Source organism: Apteryx mantelli, chromosome Z, assembly GCF_036417845.1.
Source record: "Apteryx mantelli isolate bAptMan1 chromosome Z, bAptMan1.hap1, whole genome shotgun sequence".
Classification (NCBI taxonomy): Eukaryota; Metazoa; Chordata; class Aves; order Apterygiformes; family Apterygidae; genus Apteryx; species Apteryx mantelli.
The window spans coordinates 1,128,295-1,148,150 of record NC_090020.1 but is presented as its reverse complement, the minus strand read 5'-3'; the positions used below and the strand labels follow the sequence as shown (position 1 = coordinate 1,148,150).

The following is a 19,856-nucleotide window of genomic DNA, read 5'->3' as shown; positions in this document are numbered from 1 at the left end:
TTACTGTCCTCTCTTGTTTGATATGAATATTGATTTGAGAATTAAAATATTTCTGACAAGAATTTGGAGTTTTGCAGCCAGTTTAATACTAGAATATATTTAAGTGAAATGTTTTAAATCAAGAGGGCTGATTTAAACTTCTAATTCTGTTTTTTCCTGCTAGCCATGACAGAACAATGCAAGATATTGTTTACAAGCTTGTGCCAGGCCTCCAAGAAGGTAAGTTATGGTATGACCTATTTTAGTAAATGCAGATCTGCTTTTTTAACATTAAAGAAAACTTGAGGTGATGAAGATGCAGATGTGTGTTGGGGAGGAAGGGAGTGGGAGATTGAGGAAAAATACAGTTGAAAGCCTGCCTATGTTTGTTCCGTTTCTGGTATTGCTTCTCTATTTTTGAGAGAGTAATTTAATTTTAGAGCAGTACTAGCAGTATTTTTTTGGAGGAAAAAAAAAGTGAGAAAATACTGGGGATATTTCAGGGAAAGGTAGTGTTACATAAGGTAGAATAGCAGTTCAGCTTTTACATGTTGGCATACTGTACCTCTCATATGTTCTTCTTAAACTGTGTGCTTACACCTGTTGCGCCAGCTTTCCAGAAATGTCAGAGGTAGAATGTAATGTAGAACAACTTCTAGTTTCAGTGAAGCTTTCTTCTAATACATGAGCCCTTTGGTAGCAGGTAACTTTTAATTTGTTTTTTTCATAATCCTCTTTGAGACTCGATCTGTTCAATGAAAGAAGTACTTTGCAGTAACTGCTCAATAACACTGTTGTGTTACAGCTTTCATTTTAATAGACTATTTTAATCTAATTAAACCGCAAAAGCAGAACATTCTAAGACCATCAGTAAGCAAGCTTAAAAAAAGATAATATTTAAAAATTATTTCTAGCATACTGAAAATCAGAATTAGGAGTGAAAATTCAAAACTAGTGGTATGAGTGAAATATTGGAGGTATGACTTAAAATATGGTATAGCATTTAAAATATGTCTCACCTACGCTAATAGTAATGGTATAACAGTAGCTACACAAATGATTTGGTAATATTCTACTGCTAGAGAATTATCTCTGGCATGACTTGATACAACAGCAGAGGTAGAGAAGTAGTAAAAAAATGATAATAGTACTTCTTGCTGGCAAACCTGTTCTACTTGACAGGGAAGGGATCTGGAATAACTTCATAAATATTGCACTAGAATTATTTCAGGGATTAATATTTACAATTTTAAACAGCGGAAATGAAAAAGCAAAGGGAGTTCTATCACAAGCTGGGCATGGAAGTACCAGGGGACATCAAAGGGGAGACGTGTTCTGCAAAGCAACATCTGGATTCCCATCGGAATGGTAAATGATCTTTTATTTTTTCTGTCTTGGATGGTGGGTTGCTAGTCGATCGCTGAAAGGATCTGTCAGAGGTGTGTGTCTACAGTCATATATAACATATATATATATTATATATATATGTTTTATATATATATAAAAAATCATATATAACAATCAAAATTGTTTTATAGCACTGTAGCATTGTAAAATACAGTGGGTGTGGGATTGTTGCTTTGCCTCTTATTTGTTCACAGAATCTTTTTGTTTTAGCTGTCTATAGGATGTTACTCCTGGTGAAGGACATCTCCATAATAGTGCCTACATGGGACCTCTCTTTTCACCCAACTTTTGGGTGTCCAGCAGTTGGTTGTAGTAAAGATTATGCTCTATACTTGTTCCCATGTTTCATGTGTGAGGCTGGTGTTGGCTAAGCAGATAACCACAATTTGGGAAAAGCAAAGATTATTCTATATCCTGGTCCTGGACTGTGCTATTTTAATCATACTAGCTTTAGGAAATACTGATGTTGGGTGTTATGCCACATATCTGCTTTCTTCTGTAAGGTGAAACTAAAACAGATGAAAATTCAAACAAAGAAACGTCTGAGGAAAAACAGGAAGAAGATAATGACTATCACCGAAGTGATGAACAGGTGGGCTTATAGGGTGTTTTTTTAGTTTTATCATATATTCTAGCTTTAGTTCTGTGGTACTTTATCAAAGAGAAATAACTGTTCAGGGATTTTTTTCTTTCTTTTGGTATATATAAGATAAAATGTTCCCCCATGCTTTTGTGTAAACATTAATTTTATCTTTGAGTTTTGGCAGGAGTGAAGAATATTTTTGAGATGTTTTCATTAAGATTTGGTAGTTCTGTTTCTTTGAGTTTCCAAAGTATTGGCAAAAGTCTCTTGTGGCTTTCAGTTCAATATAAATTAAAATTAGTTGGGGCCCCTTTCTGAAGGAGTGCGTTCCTGTGTCATTTGGACGTGTATCAATAATTGAACGTGTATTGAATGTGTATCAATAATTATGAATAAAAAACTTCTTGTACTTTTGCTAAATTACTATTTATTTTATTTAAACCACTAATGCCAAGACAGTGTTAGCCCTACACCATAAGCATTATATCAAAACCAGAAAATCCAGCACAGAGTTTCAAATGCAAATTATGTTTGAAAATAAAATCTGCTATTGGGATAAACAGGCCATCCTGTTTGTTTATCCCTGTGTACAGAGTAAATTAAACTTGGATTAATTTTCCTTTCAGTGATGGTGTAAGGTAACTTTCAAAGGGACTGTATCTTGCACTAGATCCTCTTTGCGCATAAAGTAAACCTTGTCACAGAGAGCTTAAACCAAATAACAAAAAAGCTAGATGAGAAAAGAAGTGAGAATTGGAGCACATAAATTGAAAGGCCACTGTTTGCAGCTAATCTTTTGAATTTTAAAAATCTCTAACATCACTACATCTGTTCATTTTAAATTTTGAAATAGTCTTTAAACATGAATTAAATATTTAAATATATTACTGGATTTAGCAGTTGCAGTAAAAGCAAGAGGTTACATTAGAAGCAATCATTAAAAATTGGGTTTGTTACCATGCATCTTACTCTGGCTTTGTAGGCTCCTCCTGAACTAGTTGTAACCTATGAAGTTGGATTGGAGTAGTCTTGTTCCAATATATTAAAGAACTCTTCCCTGAACTTTTTTGTTCAAATCCTTTTTGGGTGGAATGGTGCTTATCACTAAACTGACAAAACTTTAAGTTTTCTTTAGTGGTACTGCATGCATATTGGTTTAAGGAATACTAGTCCTCTCTGTTTTCAGCTTATTTTGTTGGACTAATAAAAGCTACGTATGGAGTACATAATGAGTACTGCAGAAAACTGTATCAGCCAACCCTGACTGTTTGTGTTTCCCTAAAGGTAAGCATCTGCTTGGAATGCAATAGCAGCAAATTGCGTGGATTGAAGCGAAAATGGATTCGCTGCTCAGCACAAGCAACAGTCTTGCATCTAAAGAAGTTCATTGCCAAAAAACTTAACCTTTCTTCTTTTAATGAGGTAATATTTTATTTTTTTAAATGATTTAGGGAAAAAACATCATAGGGAAACTGTGATATTATTCTTTTGCAAAGCAATGTCTTTCAATCTGATTTTATTTTCAGAAAACTGAGGCATACACCATATCTTAAATTATGTAATACCTAGCCATTTTCTTGTCCTTTATAAGCTAAACAGATGAGTTTAATCAAAATGGTTGTTTTTTTCCTTCAAATTTATTTTCACTTTTAATTTAGGGTTTATGGTCTTCTTCCCTTTAGTTTTCCCTTCCTCCTTCTAAATAATACAATAAAACTAACTCTTGTTGATTCTTGGGTTTATACAGGACTTACCATTTAGTTGGCAATGCATCTTAGTGCATCTTTTCATGTCCAGATGTAAATAGTCGTGCCAAATGCTTTGTCTGTGTGCTTCCACACACATTCAAACTGACTCTAGCAAAGTGTTTTGTTTGACCACTTAAATTCAATTATACCCACCCTTGCAGAGATTACATGCTCCTTGCAGGCCATAGGCAGTAACACTTGAGCAGTGCTGGAACCCAGCTTACAGGAAAGCAGCACAAATATTTTGTTCTTCTCTGTACTTGGGGTGAAGCTTAACCTGATGTATCAGCTAATGCCTACCACAAGCAAAGGGTTTTCAGATACCTGCTTTACCCTTCCATTGCAGGGAATACTTAATTAGTTATTCTTTGGGAAGAAGTTTTGGTGAAGGTAAAGAAAGGAAGGAAATTCTGTCCTCTGTGCTTCTCTCATTTCATGTTCCAAATTAGCACTTAATGGCAAACCTGAGAATGCAGCCTCTTCTTAACACCTTGCTGGGTCTTGGTCACAAGTCTCTTTGCATCTGGTTTGACTCTCAGCCTGCCATCTCCCAACCTCATATCATGTCACTGATTTGTTGAATTTTATTAAGATTTTTCATTCAAATCAAGTCATCTGCTTTTCAGTCCAAAATGTCAACACCTTCCTGCTCAAAATTTTCAGCTGCCAGTTTGCATCTGTTTGGTTCTTCCTTCCTGGTTTCTCTGCACTTCAGACCACTCTGTCTTGTGGTTGGAGTACCTCCCCAAGCACAGCTAAAACTGCTTTCCCATCAGCAGCTGGCTCAGAAGCTGTTGACTCCGGGCTGTAGCCCAGCAGGCAGCATACCTATGATCAGTGTTGAAAATGGGAATTTTTTTTTTTCCTTAAATGAATTATTCTTACAGACAAAGCTTTGCTTTTCTGTTTAAGCATTCCTTTCCACTGCAGCAGTCTGTGATGTAACAGCCTACTTGGCTCTTTCTGGAGGAATAAACTTAAATTTAAACAGCACTTGTGCACTTTCAGGGGTAATGTTTTTCCTCTGCTACCTCCCTTTCTTCTTAAAGGTCACTCAAATTCTTGTGTGACCAGTGTGTTAGTACCTAGTAATGGTTTCATGGTAGAAGACTTCAAGCTAATGGGCACTTGGTTGATTGCTGTATTCCAGGTATGAGTTAATGCTGGCCAACTAAGCCGTGTCAATGGTTTGCATGGACAGTCTAGTCTTCCTGGATTGTGTGATAAAGCATTATTAGTATGTGCCACCTTGGTGGAACTTAACATTTTCATACATATTGCCTGTTTTAGTTCAGCTGGTAGGTAGTCGTTTGATCTCACATTCTTGTATGTATACCCTTATTGTTTCTAATATCAAGATCTTTAAACACTGAGAAAAGCAAAAACAACTCTTGAGTCTCTGCAAAAAAGTATAAATATAATATATAAAGGGAGTGGCAGACAGCTTTTAAAAATGCATCTTTAAAGTAGAAAGTCAGCAACATGGTGTTATGAAGAAATTGCTCCCAGCTTGTTAAATGACAAAGCTATCTTTATATGAGATTTGTGAATTGCGTCTCTTTGGCCATTTTATTTGTCCTTTTTAAAAGCACATATGCTTTGGGAAAAGGGCATTAGTACTGCTTGGGAAGCTAAATTTAAAAAGTCCAGTTCATACAATATTCCCCAGATAGGTTTAGTTACAGTCTTTCATCACTTCATGTTGAGGAAACTCTCTTTCTCTCTCTCTCTCTGTTTTGTCTCGTTGTACTATTTTTGTCCACTGAGCAACTATAAAGATGAACGGTTCCAGTGTCTTCAGAGGAGGGGAAAAAAAAAGGTCTCGTCTAACATTTATAGTATTATCTGAAATGTATTGTTTCATATACTGTGTCACAGTGAGTTAATTATCTCTTCTTTTTTTTGTCAGCTGGACATATTATGCAATGAAGAGATTCTTGGCAAGGACCACACACTCAAATTCGTAGTTGTTACTAGATGGAGATTTAAGGTATGACACGGTTGTTCCAAGTAAATCATGAAGTGACTAAAGAACAAGGCTTACTTAAAAAAAAAAAAAAAAAAAAAAGTAATTTGGGCCTATATGGCAGTAACTGTAAGCTCAATAAAAAGATATATTGTAATAAATATCTAATACAGCATTTTTAAGAACTAGGTATTAATTTTGTTTCCAGAGAAACGAAAAGAAAAAGGGAATGAAATGTAATTTGTAAGGGAAAAGGGGACACAACATCAACTGCGTAGAGAGGGACTGAGTGCTGTACTTGTCTGCTTTAGTTCAGGTTAAGTTAAAAGTGGTTAAAAATGCTTGAGTAGATACTTGACTTGCAGGTGGTAGGGTTTTTTAAACAAAATCAAAAACCCTGAAAGCTGAGCAATAAATAGTTGGGCATTCATACTGAGTGTTACTTATCACACATGTAAAATTGGCAACTCAGCTAAAATGATTTTAATAATTAATTGTGAAGTTGAGCATCTAGGAGGCAAGTCACACCTGCAGAACACTGGATATTTGGGGTATTTGAAGGAGTTAGTATTCATAATGGCTAAGCAACACAACCCAAGCTTCCAGCAGAACACTGAGGCAGAACTTTGGATGCATACCCAGAAGAGGTACGAGTGGAAGTGGGAAGCAGTTTTTGTCTGTGTAGAGAGAAATAATTGATTTTGAAAGGGAAATACAGTGTAGAAGTCTCTGGTCAGTCCTTGCAATGCAGATAGGCCACAAGTGGATTCATACTAGAATCTGTATCATATGTCATTCCTGAATGATCTGGAAAGGGTTTTGAATACTATAGTGACAGTTCACTGACAACACTGTGGTTATTTAGAATAGGGAAGACAGAGATTGATGAAGGACTGAAGAAAGCTTTATACAATGCTGGGTGACAGTTGATTAATTGGCATCTTAAGTGTAATGTGCGTAAATGTAAAAGGATGCATGCTGGGGAGCTGACTGAACTCATGAGGCTTCAAAGATGTAAAGGTATACTCAGTAGTAGAGCTAAAGGAGAAAAAATACCAAAGCAAATGCTGTAGATTATTATGAAAAGAACAGAGGACGAGAGCATTGGGTGGGCTTCTGTAGAAATCTACTATTCACCTTTGTCATGGGAATCTGTGCAATTGTGAGTCTCATGGAAAAGGGAACAAATATAAACTTCCCTTTCCAGTAAAAGAGATGAAGGACAGCAAATGAAACTGGTAGTTGGGAGATTCTGAACAAACAAATGAAAGTGATTGTTTACAGGACTCAAGGAATTCCTTGATGCAGGATGTTGTGGATGTAACAAGTTTTCACATTCTAAAAAACAATGGATACATTCAGGGAGGAAGAACTGAGTGAAAGTTATTAAGTACAAAGCAGTACCACATCTGGCTTAGGAAATCCCTGAATCATTAATGGCTGGAGTCTGGGAGTATTCTGAACTATTTACTTGCTGTATTGTTATGCTCTTCTCTAGGCATTTCTGTTTGGTGCTGCTGGGAATGGGTTCCTGAGCTCAATAGTAAGATGCAATATGATTGGTCTTTAGGTGATAGATTACTAAGACGAAAGAGGAAGGATTCTTCACCTCTTGTCTGAGCTCCACAGGTGGGGTGTCTTGGTGAAATTTTGACAGATCAGATAACTATTCTGATAGTTTGTTTAAGCTTTACTTTATGAAGCAGAAGTTTTGTCTACTGAATAGATTAATTTTGTTTTTACTTCTTAACATGTCTGATGTTTCTGTCTTGCAGAAAGCACCTCTACTGCTGCATTACAGACCCAAAATGGACTTGCTGTAAGAGAACTTTATTGTCCTTCTGGACATAGTTTTTTGCAGAGACTATCATCTGGCACCTTCTTAGTGCATCACTAGTTGCGTGACACAAACCAGCCGAATAATTTTGGAAGACTGCAGTGCTTTCATAGCAGACTGTCCTTCTGAATATTTCTTCTAGGGATGTGTTACCTGGATTGCTAGACAGAAAATATTTATACTTTTTTGTACGAAAGAAATAAATCACGACTCAACAAGACACTACCAGCACTAAGTTTACAGATACTGAAAATACTTCATAGTTCCACATAGCTCAGCCTGATTTGTTTCTTTGCAGTTACACAGAAATAAGTTAGAATGTTGTGGGGTGATTTTAAAAAGTTGCTTTTGACACCAAATTGCATTTAGTTATTTTTCACATCTTGAAACTTTTAAGAATTTGATCCACTATATTTTTGCAAGGTGTTCCTGTCTTAAGTAGTATGACTGATCACATTGGCTTTCATCAAGTTTTTCTGTAGAGCATTGAACATACCTAATGATATAGTGACTGGTGATATTTATTTTTGCTGCGTTGAAAAATTCCTGAAAATCTGGGAATCCAATAACTTCATTAGTTTTGCCCAGTGATTGATCTCCTAAACTTTGTGTTTCAGTAAAGCTTTGATATCCCCTTTGCATGTTGATTCGATAAGGTTAATAGAAATAAGTTCAATTGATTTAATGTGTGCCCTGATATTTTGCTGTGGCATAAATTGCACCACATCACAACAAATACCCAAAAGTACTAGATTGGTGAACTCTTAAAAAAAAATAAACGTCTCATATAGTGGAGGCTTGCAGAAATCAGTTTTTGCTTTAAAGAGAATTTGCTCTCACTAGGTCTTGAAACCATGACTGCTGGGCCACATGGGGTGATATTGCACAGTTTTCACTTCACTGATTGCAAGTTCTTCATTTGATTGCTGACCAGCTTTATATTTTTATTTTACCATTTTTCTTATGAAACCAGAACATTTCCTTTAGTGCAATTACTAGCTATATTTGGGGGTCAGACTACATTATAGTAGCACCTTCTGGCCTTAATTGGTAAATTTGCTTGCATTGGCCCTAATGGATGCAAGCAAACATGTGTATGTGTTTATATATGTGTGTGTATATATGTATACACACATAAATCTGTATTTGTTACAGAACCCACCCTCAATAGTGCTTAGCAGGGTTCACTGCACTGTTTGAAAGCTCTTTGAAATAGCTTTTTAAAAACCATAATAGTTGAAAGTGATTTCTGCAAGCTGTATACTGTATAGCATATGTAGTATGGATGTGAGTGTGTTTGTCTGGCACAGGTGTCAAGTCACTGAAAATAGGCTATGCAGTATTAGTGGCAGCTGGAAATTATTAATTCTCTAATTTTTGGAAGAGTTTTCCTGTCAGCTGAAAATGCTAGTTTCTATATATGTTATTTAAAACCTGTTACTGTTTGATAAAATATCTTTGGATAAGAAAATCAGTTTGCCTATTAACACTGCTCTGCTTCCTCCAGCTGTGTTCCCTATTAACACTGCTCTGCTTCCTCCAGCTGTGTTCCCTTCCCTCTTCCTCAAGAAAGTATTACTTAAAATATTACTTAACAACAGGAAGCTGATCCTGCAGGAGGTTTATCCAAGTGTTTTAAGTCCTCTTGCCTCTTCTTGCGTTTTCAAAGCACCACGTTCCTCAGCATGTCTCCCACACTTTCCCTCTGCGGAATCTTCAGTCCTTCTTTCCTAGCTCTGCTGCTGCCAGAGGGATGCTCCAGCTTCTCTTATTTATCTTTGAAAACAGGTTCCTCATTTTTATTTATAATCACAGATATGAATGGGAAGGAAATCAAGCAGAGGGGAAAAAAAGGAGCCTTCTGAACTACGGGAATGGAAAGGAGGCCCCACTAAGGCCAAAAAGGGCTGCTGTCTCTGTAAATGAGGACTTGAGATAGCTACATTTGAGTGTTTGGGTTAAGCAGAACTTCTTCACATTGAGACTGTGTGTGTGCACGTGTGTGTGTATGTGTGAATGTGTGTGTGTCTATGTGTCTGTGTCTGCACACGTGTGTATGAGCAATGGAATTAGAACTTGGCTCTGGTTTTGCCTTACTGTGTCAGGACTCGCCTACGTTTGAGCATTTGTCTGTAGTGAGCATTAATTAAAGTGGTAGAAGAAGACAGGTGAGATCACAGGAGTCTACATTTTTTCTAATCTTTTCATAAAACAGTGAATACAGGGGGTAATGGATGTGTGCACAAATTGACATACTGGGCCTTTCTGGAGCTATTTATGTGGTTATCACTGTCCCAGTGTAAATAAGGACTGATTGTAGCCAGTGAGGCCCAAAGAGTACGAACGTGGCTGTAAACGTCCATCCTCTGTGCACCCTGAGTATACAGACACTGGCTCTATCTGATGTAGACATAGAATTCAAGCCCACAGACAGCATCTTGTTTAAGGTGGTTCAGCTAAAGTCTAAGGGTTTAATAAAAACATAATTGCATATATATGTATACATATATATGTATGTGTGTGTATGTATATACATATACATGATCTGTCTACCTCAGAATGTGTAATGCAGAAACTTTTTCTAAGATCAGACATAGATGCAGTGCTGTTAAAGTACATTGGGTTTTTAGTATTTTCCTGTGCAGTTGTACAACTGAGAAGTTAGTTATGAACACACAAATTCAGAAGGCCCTCTGCCTTTCAAGACTTAGTCTTGCTGTAACAATCTACAGTACAGAATATATATTTGTAAATTTGTAACCATCTTTGGAATCACTTGAATTTGTTATGGTGCTATCAATATATATTGAAAACTCTGTTGATACCTATATAGATACATAAACTGAAGCCAGTATTAATACCTATAACTGGTTTTTGCTCATAATTGTGTATAACTCTGCTTTTGCAATGTGTTTAACCTGATAAAACCTCAGAGGTTTAAAAAAAAAAACAACAAAAAAAGCAATTATTTTTTTCTAAATCACATGTTACAACATCTTCGCTGCAGAAACTTTCCCTGGGGAGGAATGGGATCATGTCTGCACTGTATGTTTGTTTACTCTCGCCTTATAAAAAGACTACAATATAATTGAATTCAAGTCAGAGTGAGGGCTTTGGATCAGAGTTCTGTTACACTTGCGTGAAGCTTAAAAGACAGTAGATTTATATCAAGGTTATATTGGGTAAAATAATATTATGTTCAAAGTTGGAAAGAAAATTGGAGTCAGCATAGATATCTCTTGGTCCTAGTGAAGTCATGTTCAATTTATTTTGGCTTTAGTGAAGACGGCGTTACTGTGAAGTAGTTTTCACAATTGCTTACGCTGGTAAATAATTGCAGTAAAAAAGTATCTTGTTGCATTATCCTCAGCAGCAATGAGACTGGTGAATCACCCAGGCTTAGAGTCTCATTAAATATAGTTTTCATTAAAGATATAGAATTCAGATAGAATATATAATATTGAATTTAAATAAGATTTGGGGTTTTAAAAATTAACTTTATAAAATTATTTATTCTATTTTAAGCCTTCTGTCTTATTTTACCATCCAGGTATTTTTGGTTTCAATGGTCCAGCTTTATTTACGGGCATATAAAATGAAATTGTAAGATGTTTTTACAAGCTTCTTCCTTTTACATTAAGTTTGAGTAGCTTTTATTTGTGTGTTTTTGTTTTGTATGGATAAAGAGCATTACTTATCTTATGCTTTTGTGCAATAGGTTTGAAACATGCATTTATTAGGCCTATGTTTAAATTGTAAATGTAGCATCTACTTACTGCTAAATTTAAAAGGAATGTAGATGGCATTTTTCACTTGTTCAAATGGGGTTTTATTTGGAGCTATTTTTTGGGGAGGTTGTTTTTGATTTTTTTTTGAGTGAAATTTGGGATTTTAAATTTGTGTAAGTGCAAGAACTACCTGTCAGCAATATTTTAAAATAAATGATCTGGCAAGAAACTTTAATGTGAATTGTGGAAGCAATTGGCAAGACTTGCAGCCTATCTGAAATTGTTTTGTGCCATTGTTATGTCTGGTATCTGTGTGTACCATCTGACCTGGGAATATTTATTTTTTAATGGTTGTGCAATAGTATACACAACACTATCACCTCTGGGGATATATGGGACCATAAAAAATATCAGACTACAGCTATGATGGTGCTATTTTTTCAATAGGCTATGAGCCTTTGAAAGCTTATCTGGCTCTATTGTCTTTATAACAACATAATTAGTCCTAGGAGATTCATTGAGTTTTTTCTACTGCATGGTAAATGTAACCATACAACTAGCCTGTTTTACAACATTTTGAATCTTACTATTGAGCTAAATATAATAGGAAAAAGCCAACCAGTCTGTACATCAGCAGATGAATCTTAATAAGCTTATATAGTACCTAAGAAATGCATTTCATACAGAAGGCTGGACTGTACAGAAAAATCTAGTTTCTGTATTTCCTCAGGTAACCACTTCAGTTTGAACGTTTCTCTGGAGATGTTAATGCAACCTGCACTTCATTTCTTCCACCTAAAGCTGGTAACAAAAGAAAAAAATGTCCTACACAGTAAAATCTCTGCATAAGGTATAATTGTCTGTAGCTGAGAGGTCTTGACTTTTGTCTCTTTAAGTAAAAAATTGCAGAGGGAACTTAAGGAATATAGAACATTACTTCAATCTCTGCTTTTATCAAAACTTGTAATCAGGTAAAAATAATTTCTAGGAACTTGACATTTGTGGCAAGCCAACACTCATGTCTTACCATGGAGTTCTGATATGTTTATATACCAATTAAAACTCCAGTCCTGCTGTTTGATGCATATGAGTGGATCCTTAGGGCTTCTTGGAAATCTTTTGAAGCCATAATGACCTGCCCAGATCAGATTGCAGGGTAGGGACTAAATATCCAATTCTGTGAACACTTATGTGGGTAACTTTACTTATAATGTGGATGGTTCCACTGAAACCAGTGGGATGGTTCATGCAAACATATTAGGAGTGCTTGCAGGATGTAGTCCTGTTTTTTTTAAAGTCTGGGCTGATGTTCCAGTATTTTTTTTTTCTTTGAAACTCAAAAGTATTGGTTTAATAGAATCTTTAATTAAAGTGACTTTACTGGACAAAAGGAGAGTTTGTTCATTCTTTCTGCAACAAGAATAATTTAAAGTTAAGGGACAATAAGCCAGTGCAACCACTAAGCCTTTATCCTCATATGTGGCATAATAAAGATACTGAAACTGTCACAGTGTAAAACCATATTTTTGGCTTAGCTTCATTTGAAAGTTTACATTTTTTATGCTTTGTGTTGCTGTGTAATTTTTGTACTATTGGTGGCTAGTTTTTGTCTGAATAAGCCTTTTGGGATTATTGCTTAATGTTTTAATTTTATGATAGTGAAGCTTGTATCCAGTGTTTTGCCAATTAATATTATATGCTTGTTAATAAAAGCCGAGAAACTAACTGAAATCCTTTCAGGCTGGAAGTTATTGTCCTATTTTTCCTGAGGCCATAAGGAACTAGCCAGCATAATACCATAGCACTGAACAAACACAGTATGACTGAAACGGTGGTGGCATACATGGCCATAATGAATCTTTATGCCTATTGTCCATCTTAAACTAAGTGGCTTCAACTGCAAGGAGAAAACAGTTGCTCTGGCAATTTATGTATTTGTGGATAGAAGTGTACTTACACACCTGAATGTGTTGCTTTCAGTCTTGCCACTACCCCATGATGCTGATGGGCAGGGGCATACTACAGCGTTCTGGAACACTTGACGTTTGCTTGGACACATGCTAAATTGAAAAGCATACCACCACAAATCCTGATTTTGTATTTGTTAAGGACTGAGAGATATTTGATGTTCTTTTTTTATTTTGTAATCAGCTAGGAAAAAGGTCTCTTGCCTATAGGAAGTTTAGATTAATGAACTGAACGTCTTTTGCCTTGGAAAAAAATGGTGTAATGTGCTATTTGGCAAACATTGGCGTTTGCCCTCTTTGTAACTTCAAAAGCTTTTTTCTTCAAAATCCTTGAGACCTGTTTTAATTCCAGAACAGATCATGAGTTTTCATTTTTGTTTTTTAGCTGACATGAATTTAATCTAAATTCTCTAATTTAGACTCTAATCTAGATACTACAGTAAACTGCAAAGCAGGTACTACAGTAGGTGAATTCCTTGCAGTGTCTGCATACAGTAATGAAAATTTACAAACCTGTGTACTCTTCATACTGAGAGGTACAGAAGGGCTTCTCTTCTGCTGTTGGCTTATTAGGAATTGTCAACAATTGTGGGCTGTTCTGAAGTTCAGTTTGTTCTTACTCACACAAATGGTAGCCGTGTATAATTGTTCTGAGCAGATTAGTCATTTTGCCACTGATTTACTTCATTTAAATACCAGCATGAGCAACTTATCTCAGGAGGGTCACCTTGTCTGCATGTAGTCACTTAGACATGAATAAATGTTACCACTAATTCTGCCTGAGCAAGCATGACATCTTCTAAATCTTCCATACTCTCATTATTAGTGGTTCTGACACTTCCCTTGTACTTTTTACTGTTAGCTGCTTCCATCTATGGGTAAATTAATCAATGATGGGCCTGATTCAGCCTGTTCCTCTTTTTTTATATTTTCAATAGTGATTCCAGAAATAGTTCCACTTCTAGAGAAGAACAAGTGCTAGAATGGAACTATTCTGCTTTATGGTGGTGTGATTACAGATTTCTCCAACCTCTATAAATGCTGGAATAGTTATGAAAAGACTCTCTTAGGCAAACAGAAGTACATAAGGACATAGTATTGCACACAAGTTGTCTCTTTAATTGGCATATATGTCACAAGGAATTGCTCAGGTTTTCAGGAGGAATGACTTACATGTATACCTCACTTCAGGAATTATTAAAGTCACTGCCATCAGCGTCTGTGAATGTGACATTTGAAAAACTTTTTGGAAAAATTGTCATAAGTCAACGTTTTGTATTGTTCCATGTATAATATACTTGTAGTGATTTGGACTGTCCTTTGACTTTGATTTAGACAGAAAAAAAAATTCTTTAACATTTTATCTTTTATTTCCATTACTTTATGGTAGTTTGAAATGAGTCATTTAGAACTAGACTGGATTGTACATTGTGAAAAGCCTAAACAACAGAAATATAAGATAGGACAGAAAAAATTCCCCTCATTACCTGAACACAATCACTGATCCATTGAAGAAGAGTAGAAACAGTTCTGGTTTGAGTACAAAATTGCCAAGCCTCACTCAAGAAATTGTGCTAATAGTCATGTTAGCAAGCCTTGAAAGCGTAAAACTGCCCAGCAGCTGATGAGTAGCAAAATACATTTTATGTTCCCACGGAAGTAATCCAACATGAGAAAGCTCTAGCTGATAGTTCTTCATATCCTTATTCCCCCAACTGACTATTTTAGTTATTCTGCAATAAAAATCAGTAATTACAAGGGGAAGATCTCCTTTTATGTAATAACTTGTTTTTTTTAAGATTGGAGCAGTTAGAAAAAAAAATCCATATTAACTGGATAATATTTAAGATTGATTAATTCAGCTGTTAAACCTTTATGCAGACATAACCACTCAGATTAAATTGATCTTGTTCAGGTAAATTTAATTCAGTTCCACTTCTGAATAAGTGTCTGAACAGGATTATCTGTACTGCAAACAAAAGATCTTAAAAGTTCTTAAAAGTTTTTGTTTTTGTTTTTGTTTTTTTTTTTAAAGTCTTAGAGGCTCAAGCATAGTCCATGGTCCAGCTCATGGCCTGGACCTAATGGTGAAAAAGTTTACAAGAGTAACTTGAGTCTTCTACCACCAATGAGATGTGGGCCACATCTATCCAAACATGTAAATGAGTCTTTCATATGGCAATATTCTTGGACTTGCACTGTCATTGTCTAGAGATATTATACTGATGGGTTTCAAGTAGACAGTGTCTATGCCTGGTATGTTTTGTGTAATGATTTTATCCTGATGCATGTAAATGTATAGTTTATCTATGAAAATAAGGATGTAAAAAGCTGAGCAACTGGCTCCAACAGGCAGACTGTGTGATTTCTCTTACAGGATGCTGCCCTTTACAGCCTTGCCTCTTGTTTTTTGCCTCTACTTGTAGTGTGAAATTGTTCCTTCCCAAACCTGGCGGGAGGGAACTTTGTTTTTCATGAAGACCTTTAAGGCTATAAATTGATTGTTTTCTCCTTTGTGTGAAATTTCCTGTCCCTTGAATGTATTTTGACCACTTCATTCAAGAGAACACAAAACCTCTTTGATTCTGGATGCTCTAAGACTGCTCCACAGAAAGATTTCCGCTGCTGCTGTGAAAAATGTTGACTGCTGGTGCAGCAAATCAAGTCTCTCTTAGGCTGGTCTGCTAGTTCTCAGCAGACTGCCAGGCAAAATTTCCACTTTAGTATGCATGTTATAATGATAGAGTCTCCAAGTGCTTTTTTTTTTCCCACTTGAGCAATGTCTTTGTAAACAGCTGCAATGGATTTTGACAGTATTATTTGGGTTATTGTCTTAAATGTATTTTGCTGATTTCTGAGTGCCTGGAAATAGATTGGCAGTATAGTGGTGAACCTGAATGTCAAGGTGGCTGTATTGTCTGGTCCTGCTTTCACAGCCTCTGGACAGGATTGCTCCTTCTGCTTCATTTCAGCCTTCTAGTCTCTACAGCTCCTGAGACTTGATGACTCCAACTGTCTCCACTTTACAGCTTTAAAAGTGTCTCTGGATCTTGCTGCAGTCATGAGCATTGCTTGGAAACAGTGATAGAACTGGTCTGAAACAAAGATACTGTAGAGTTGATTCTGGACCTTCTTGTGACAATGTGTGTCTTGAATGTGGAGACACCTGTCTTCTGATTTGGAAAAAAAGCAGTGTCCTGTCTCCTCTCCATAGAGAACAAACAGTCCCAACTCTGCATGGTATTTTGCTATGACAGGGACTGCTTCACCATTGCTCTCTTCTAGAGCTTTTAGGACTGCAGGATCCTTATGTTTAGGCTAGGTCTATATGATTTTACTGTGATTCATAAAGTCTTACAGAAATATTGCTGGTTTTAGGCTGAATGATTTGAATCTAAACACATGAAAAGAACCACTACTAGGTGCGTATGGATTCTGTGATAGGCAACAGTGATATCTCACCTTGTCTTGCAGAAATTTCACCATTCTGAAATGCCAGATGCTCCCCATCTTCTTCAGCATCTTTCATAGCTGGCAGCCATTTCAGTGTCATGGGGCTGGTCTCTGGAGGACCTCCTTAGTAAAGTCTGCTCTCAGCTTGCCTTGGAGCTCTTTCTTTTGCTTCCATGGTTTTGCTGGGTTGCCTAGCTTTTTCACAGTGGTGTGGGAGCTCTCCTTGCTGGATGTGAGGCAGCCTGGTGGACTTTCTCTGAGATTGGACATTGGATTCGCAGTAGACTAGACTGCTCTTCATCTTTTTCTGGTTACTTATCCTAGCCCCTGGGCTGTTGGGAGCTGCCTCTGTGTGTGTGTGTGTGTGTGTGTGTGTGTGTGTGTGTGTGTGTATATTAAAAGTGCGACAGCCATGTGGTAGTGCTCTCTGCCCCTGTGGCAGAGTTGCTACCACTTCTGCTGTATGCCACCATATGGATTCATCCTTGTTTGTCTTGTCAGGGGTTCCTTGGATGTGGTGGGAGGTTGGAGGCTTTTCTGAGCAGCCCCTTGGTGTTGGGCTTCCATCCATCATCATGGAGCAGGACAGCAATGGGCCCTTCTCTTTTCCTCAAGTAGCTGATGTTTGGGCTCCTGGATGTGATAAATGTCACTATTACTGTAGAGAAACTCTCTATCTTGTGCTGTTCTCCCCCTCCAGTGCTGTCTGGGGCACTGGGCCTGCTAATCTTAAGCTCATCATCTAGATGAGCATTTCTCAAGTTGCTTGTGCTAGGGACTGAGAGACACCTGTGCATCCTGGTGACACCTGGAAGAAGTCAAGATGCTGTCCACACCTGAATTTGTCCTTCTCTGTGGCAAAGTAGTGGTAAACTTAGAAGTTGAGACCAGTGTTCTTGGTCCCAGCTTTTCTGCTGGATCCAACAAAATATGTGCCAGAGCTTTTGATGTTGCTTTGGGGTGAAGAGAGCTGTGCAAGTCACTTATCTAGTGCTGTCCCTACCGGGCCTGGTGACATGGTTTTGCAAATCTAGATCAAGCCTGTAGCAGTTACAGTTCACAGGACAGAAAATGGGAGAGACCTTGTGGCAAGTGACTGTCAGCTTGGCCTGTCTTCATGTCTGCATGGCCAAGAAGAAAAAAAAAATAGGGGAGGAGATGGGCTGAGAGGAAGAGGAGCAAACTATTTTGCTGAACGAAGAAAGGTGAGATTCCTGCTTCAATAAGGCTAACAGACTAACAGACTGATCACTGGCCTGCAGCACATTTTGCATATTTACTTGGTTTTCACTTGATGAGGACTATCTGGAAATCTCTGGCTGCTATTGCCTTTGAACTGGTATGGTCTGAAGGCAGGCCTCATTCAGCAAGCACAAAGTCTTTCTGCATTCAGGAAAAAAAAGGATGCAGCTGTCCAGTGAAGCTGCTGTGTGTCTCAGGCTTAATCACATACAGGAGCGTTAACTGGGAGCAGAGCATGTTCTTTAAATTAAACCAGCAAGACAGAATGGCAAAACTAAGGAGGCAATAGCAGCTGCTGGACAAGCAGGCTTTGACTGCTTGGTATTTCACAATACTTTGGCTAAGTTAAACCGGAGATATGTAGACCAGGCATTCGAATGTGCATGCCTGGAAAGACAAATAAGGAAATGAAAGTGCCTCCTGTATGATGTGTAGGATGTAAGTGGTGCTGATTACTGGTCAGCTTTCTGCTTTGTGCTAGGACGTTAGAGGTGCTTGCCACAGCGGCTGTGGACACAGGGAGGTGCTGTTGTCCAGCTAGTGACAGGGAAGCCTGACTCAGCTGCAGGGAAGGTGGGTGCTGGATGCAGCTGCAGAGGCTCCTCAGGCACAGCGTGTGTTTGGCCCAGCACACAACCCACCTGAGTCTCTGAGGTGCACATCCTTGCTGCCCAGGGCACCACCGGATTCCTGAGGAATGCAGTTGTTGGCGGCATGTTTTAACTTGCTGCTGCAACTGTCCAAGTGAAGTAGTGAAACCAGACCAGCTGCCTAGCACAGGGACAACTGCTGGGCACCATCTGGTGCAAGCAGAGTGAGGGCAGACAAGTGTATCCCTTTGCCTCAACCACTGCCTCACCTCAAGGCAAGGAGTCAAACCTGCAGGTGCTAACGACCAAGCAACTGCCCCACTTGATTCCCCAAAGGGCAACAGGGGACAAGTGTCTTGCTGCTTAACAAATGCTGAATGAAAGTGTCCTTTGGGGTGCAGTGTAGACGTGGGACAGAGCATGGTCCATCTAACTGCACAATGTAGGTGATGGGGTGGTTGAGAAGAATAGAGGGAGTGAGGTGCAGAAAAGCTTGTTGCGGTAAGCTTTGTTTGCATGAATTGAATAAAAATGTACTGATAACAGTACATGTTATGTACAGTAGTCTGCTTTTCTGATGGGATTTGGGGGCAGAAGCTGTTCTTAATGCTAGTGAATTATTATTCATCAAAGGAGCTAGTAATCATGTGTTGACTAATACACTAAGGGCCTGGAAAATATGAAATCTAACTATTGTGGCTGTGGATCTGAAAGGAGAGCCACTGTTACATGACTAGGTAATAGACTTAATTTGTAGGCTGTTTGTTGTCTATCAAAGAAAAAAAGAAATTCAAAGTCTACAGGAGATTCTGGAGGTCATCAGGAGGGGTGAGCTGACTGGGAAATATTAATTTAAAAGAGTGCATGCTGGGACAGAGAAACTAGTAGGAAAATGCCTGTTGCAGCACATGAGAGGTTCGGTAGATACTTCTGATTTATGCTGAATACCTCCTAAGTTTTCTTTGCATGTTGCTGGGTTCCAAGCATGCACTGCCACAAATGCCCTGGTGACCTGGCTGCCCTAATAAAGAAGCTGATGTGACAAGCCCAGTACTGAGTCAGGTGCCTGTACAAAACTGTGAGGCAGTCAGATCCTTAGAAGATTTCACTTAGAAACTCCAAGATAGCCAACTGCAGCTGGTGGGGAAGAAGGTGCTTTCTGTGGTATTCCAGGGTAGTTGGGTCTCCCCTGGTGGGAGAAAGTAACCTGTGGGAGAGGCAAGCCGTGGAAGGAGCAGCCCATGCCATGCAGGGCATACTTAGATAAGGGATGATGCATAGCTTGATGCACAGTCACTGGCCAGGCAGTGTCAAGACAGAAGGGCTACACCTTTTAGAGCATGGACCTGCCACATC

The 19,856-nt window shown here is 38.0% G+C and overlaps 1 protein-coding gene across 1 annotated transcript in view; it reads left to right on the top strand.

The window, feature by feature from the left end:
• The window catches only part of PCGF3 (polycomb group ring finger 3), a 52,598-nt gene extending 39,619 nt beyond the window's left edge, over nt 1–12,979 (top strand). Inside the window, exons 5-10 of the mRNA XM_067315846.1 lie at nt 164–219; nt 1,237–1,347; nt 1,890–1,978; nt 3,254–3,391; nt 5,627–5,707; nt 7,459–12,979. Of these exons, the coding sequence (XP_067171947.1) occupies nt 164–219; nt 1,237–1,347; nt 1,890–1,978; nt 3,254–3,391; nt 5,627–5,707; nt 7,459–7,506 (523 nt within the window). The 3' untranslated portion in view covers nt 7,507–12,979. The remainder of the gene's footprint in view (nt 1–163; nt 220–1,236; nt 1,348–1,889; nt 1,979–3,253; nt 3,392–5,626; nt 5,708–7,458) is intronic.
• Nucleotides 12,980–19,856: the final 6,877 nt, after the last annotated feature.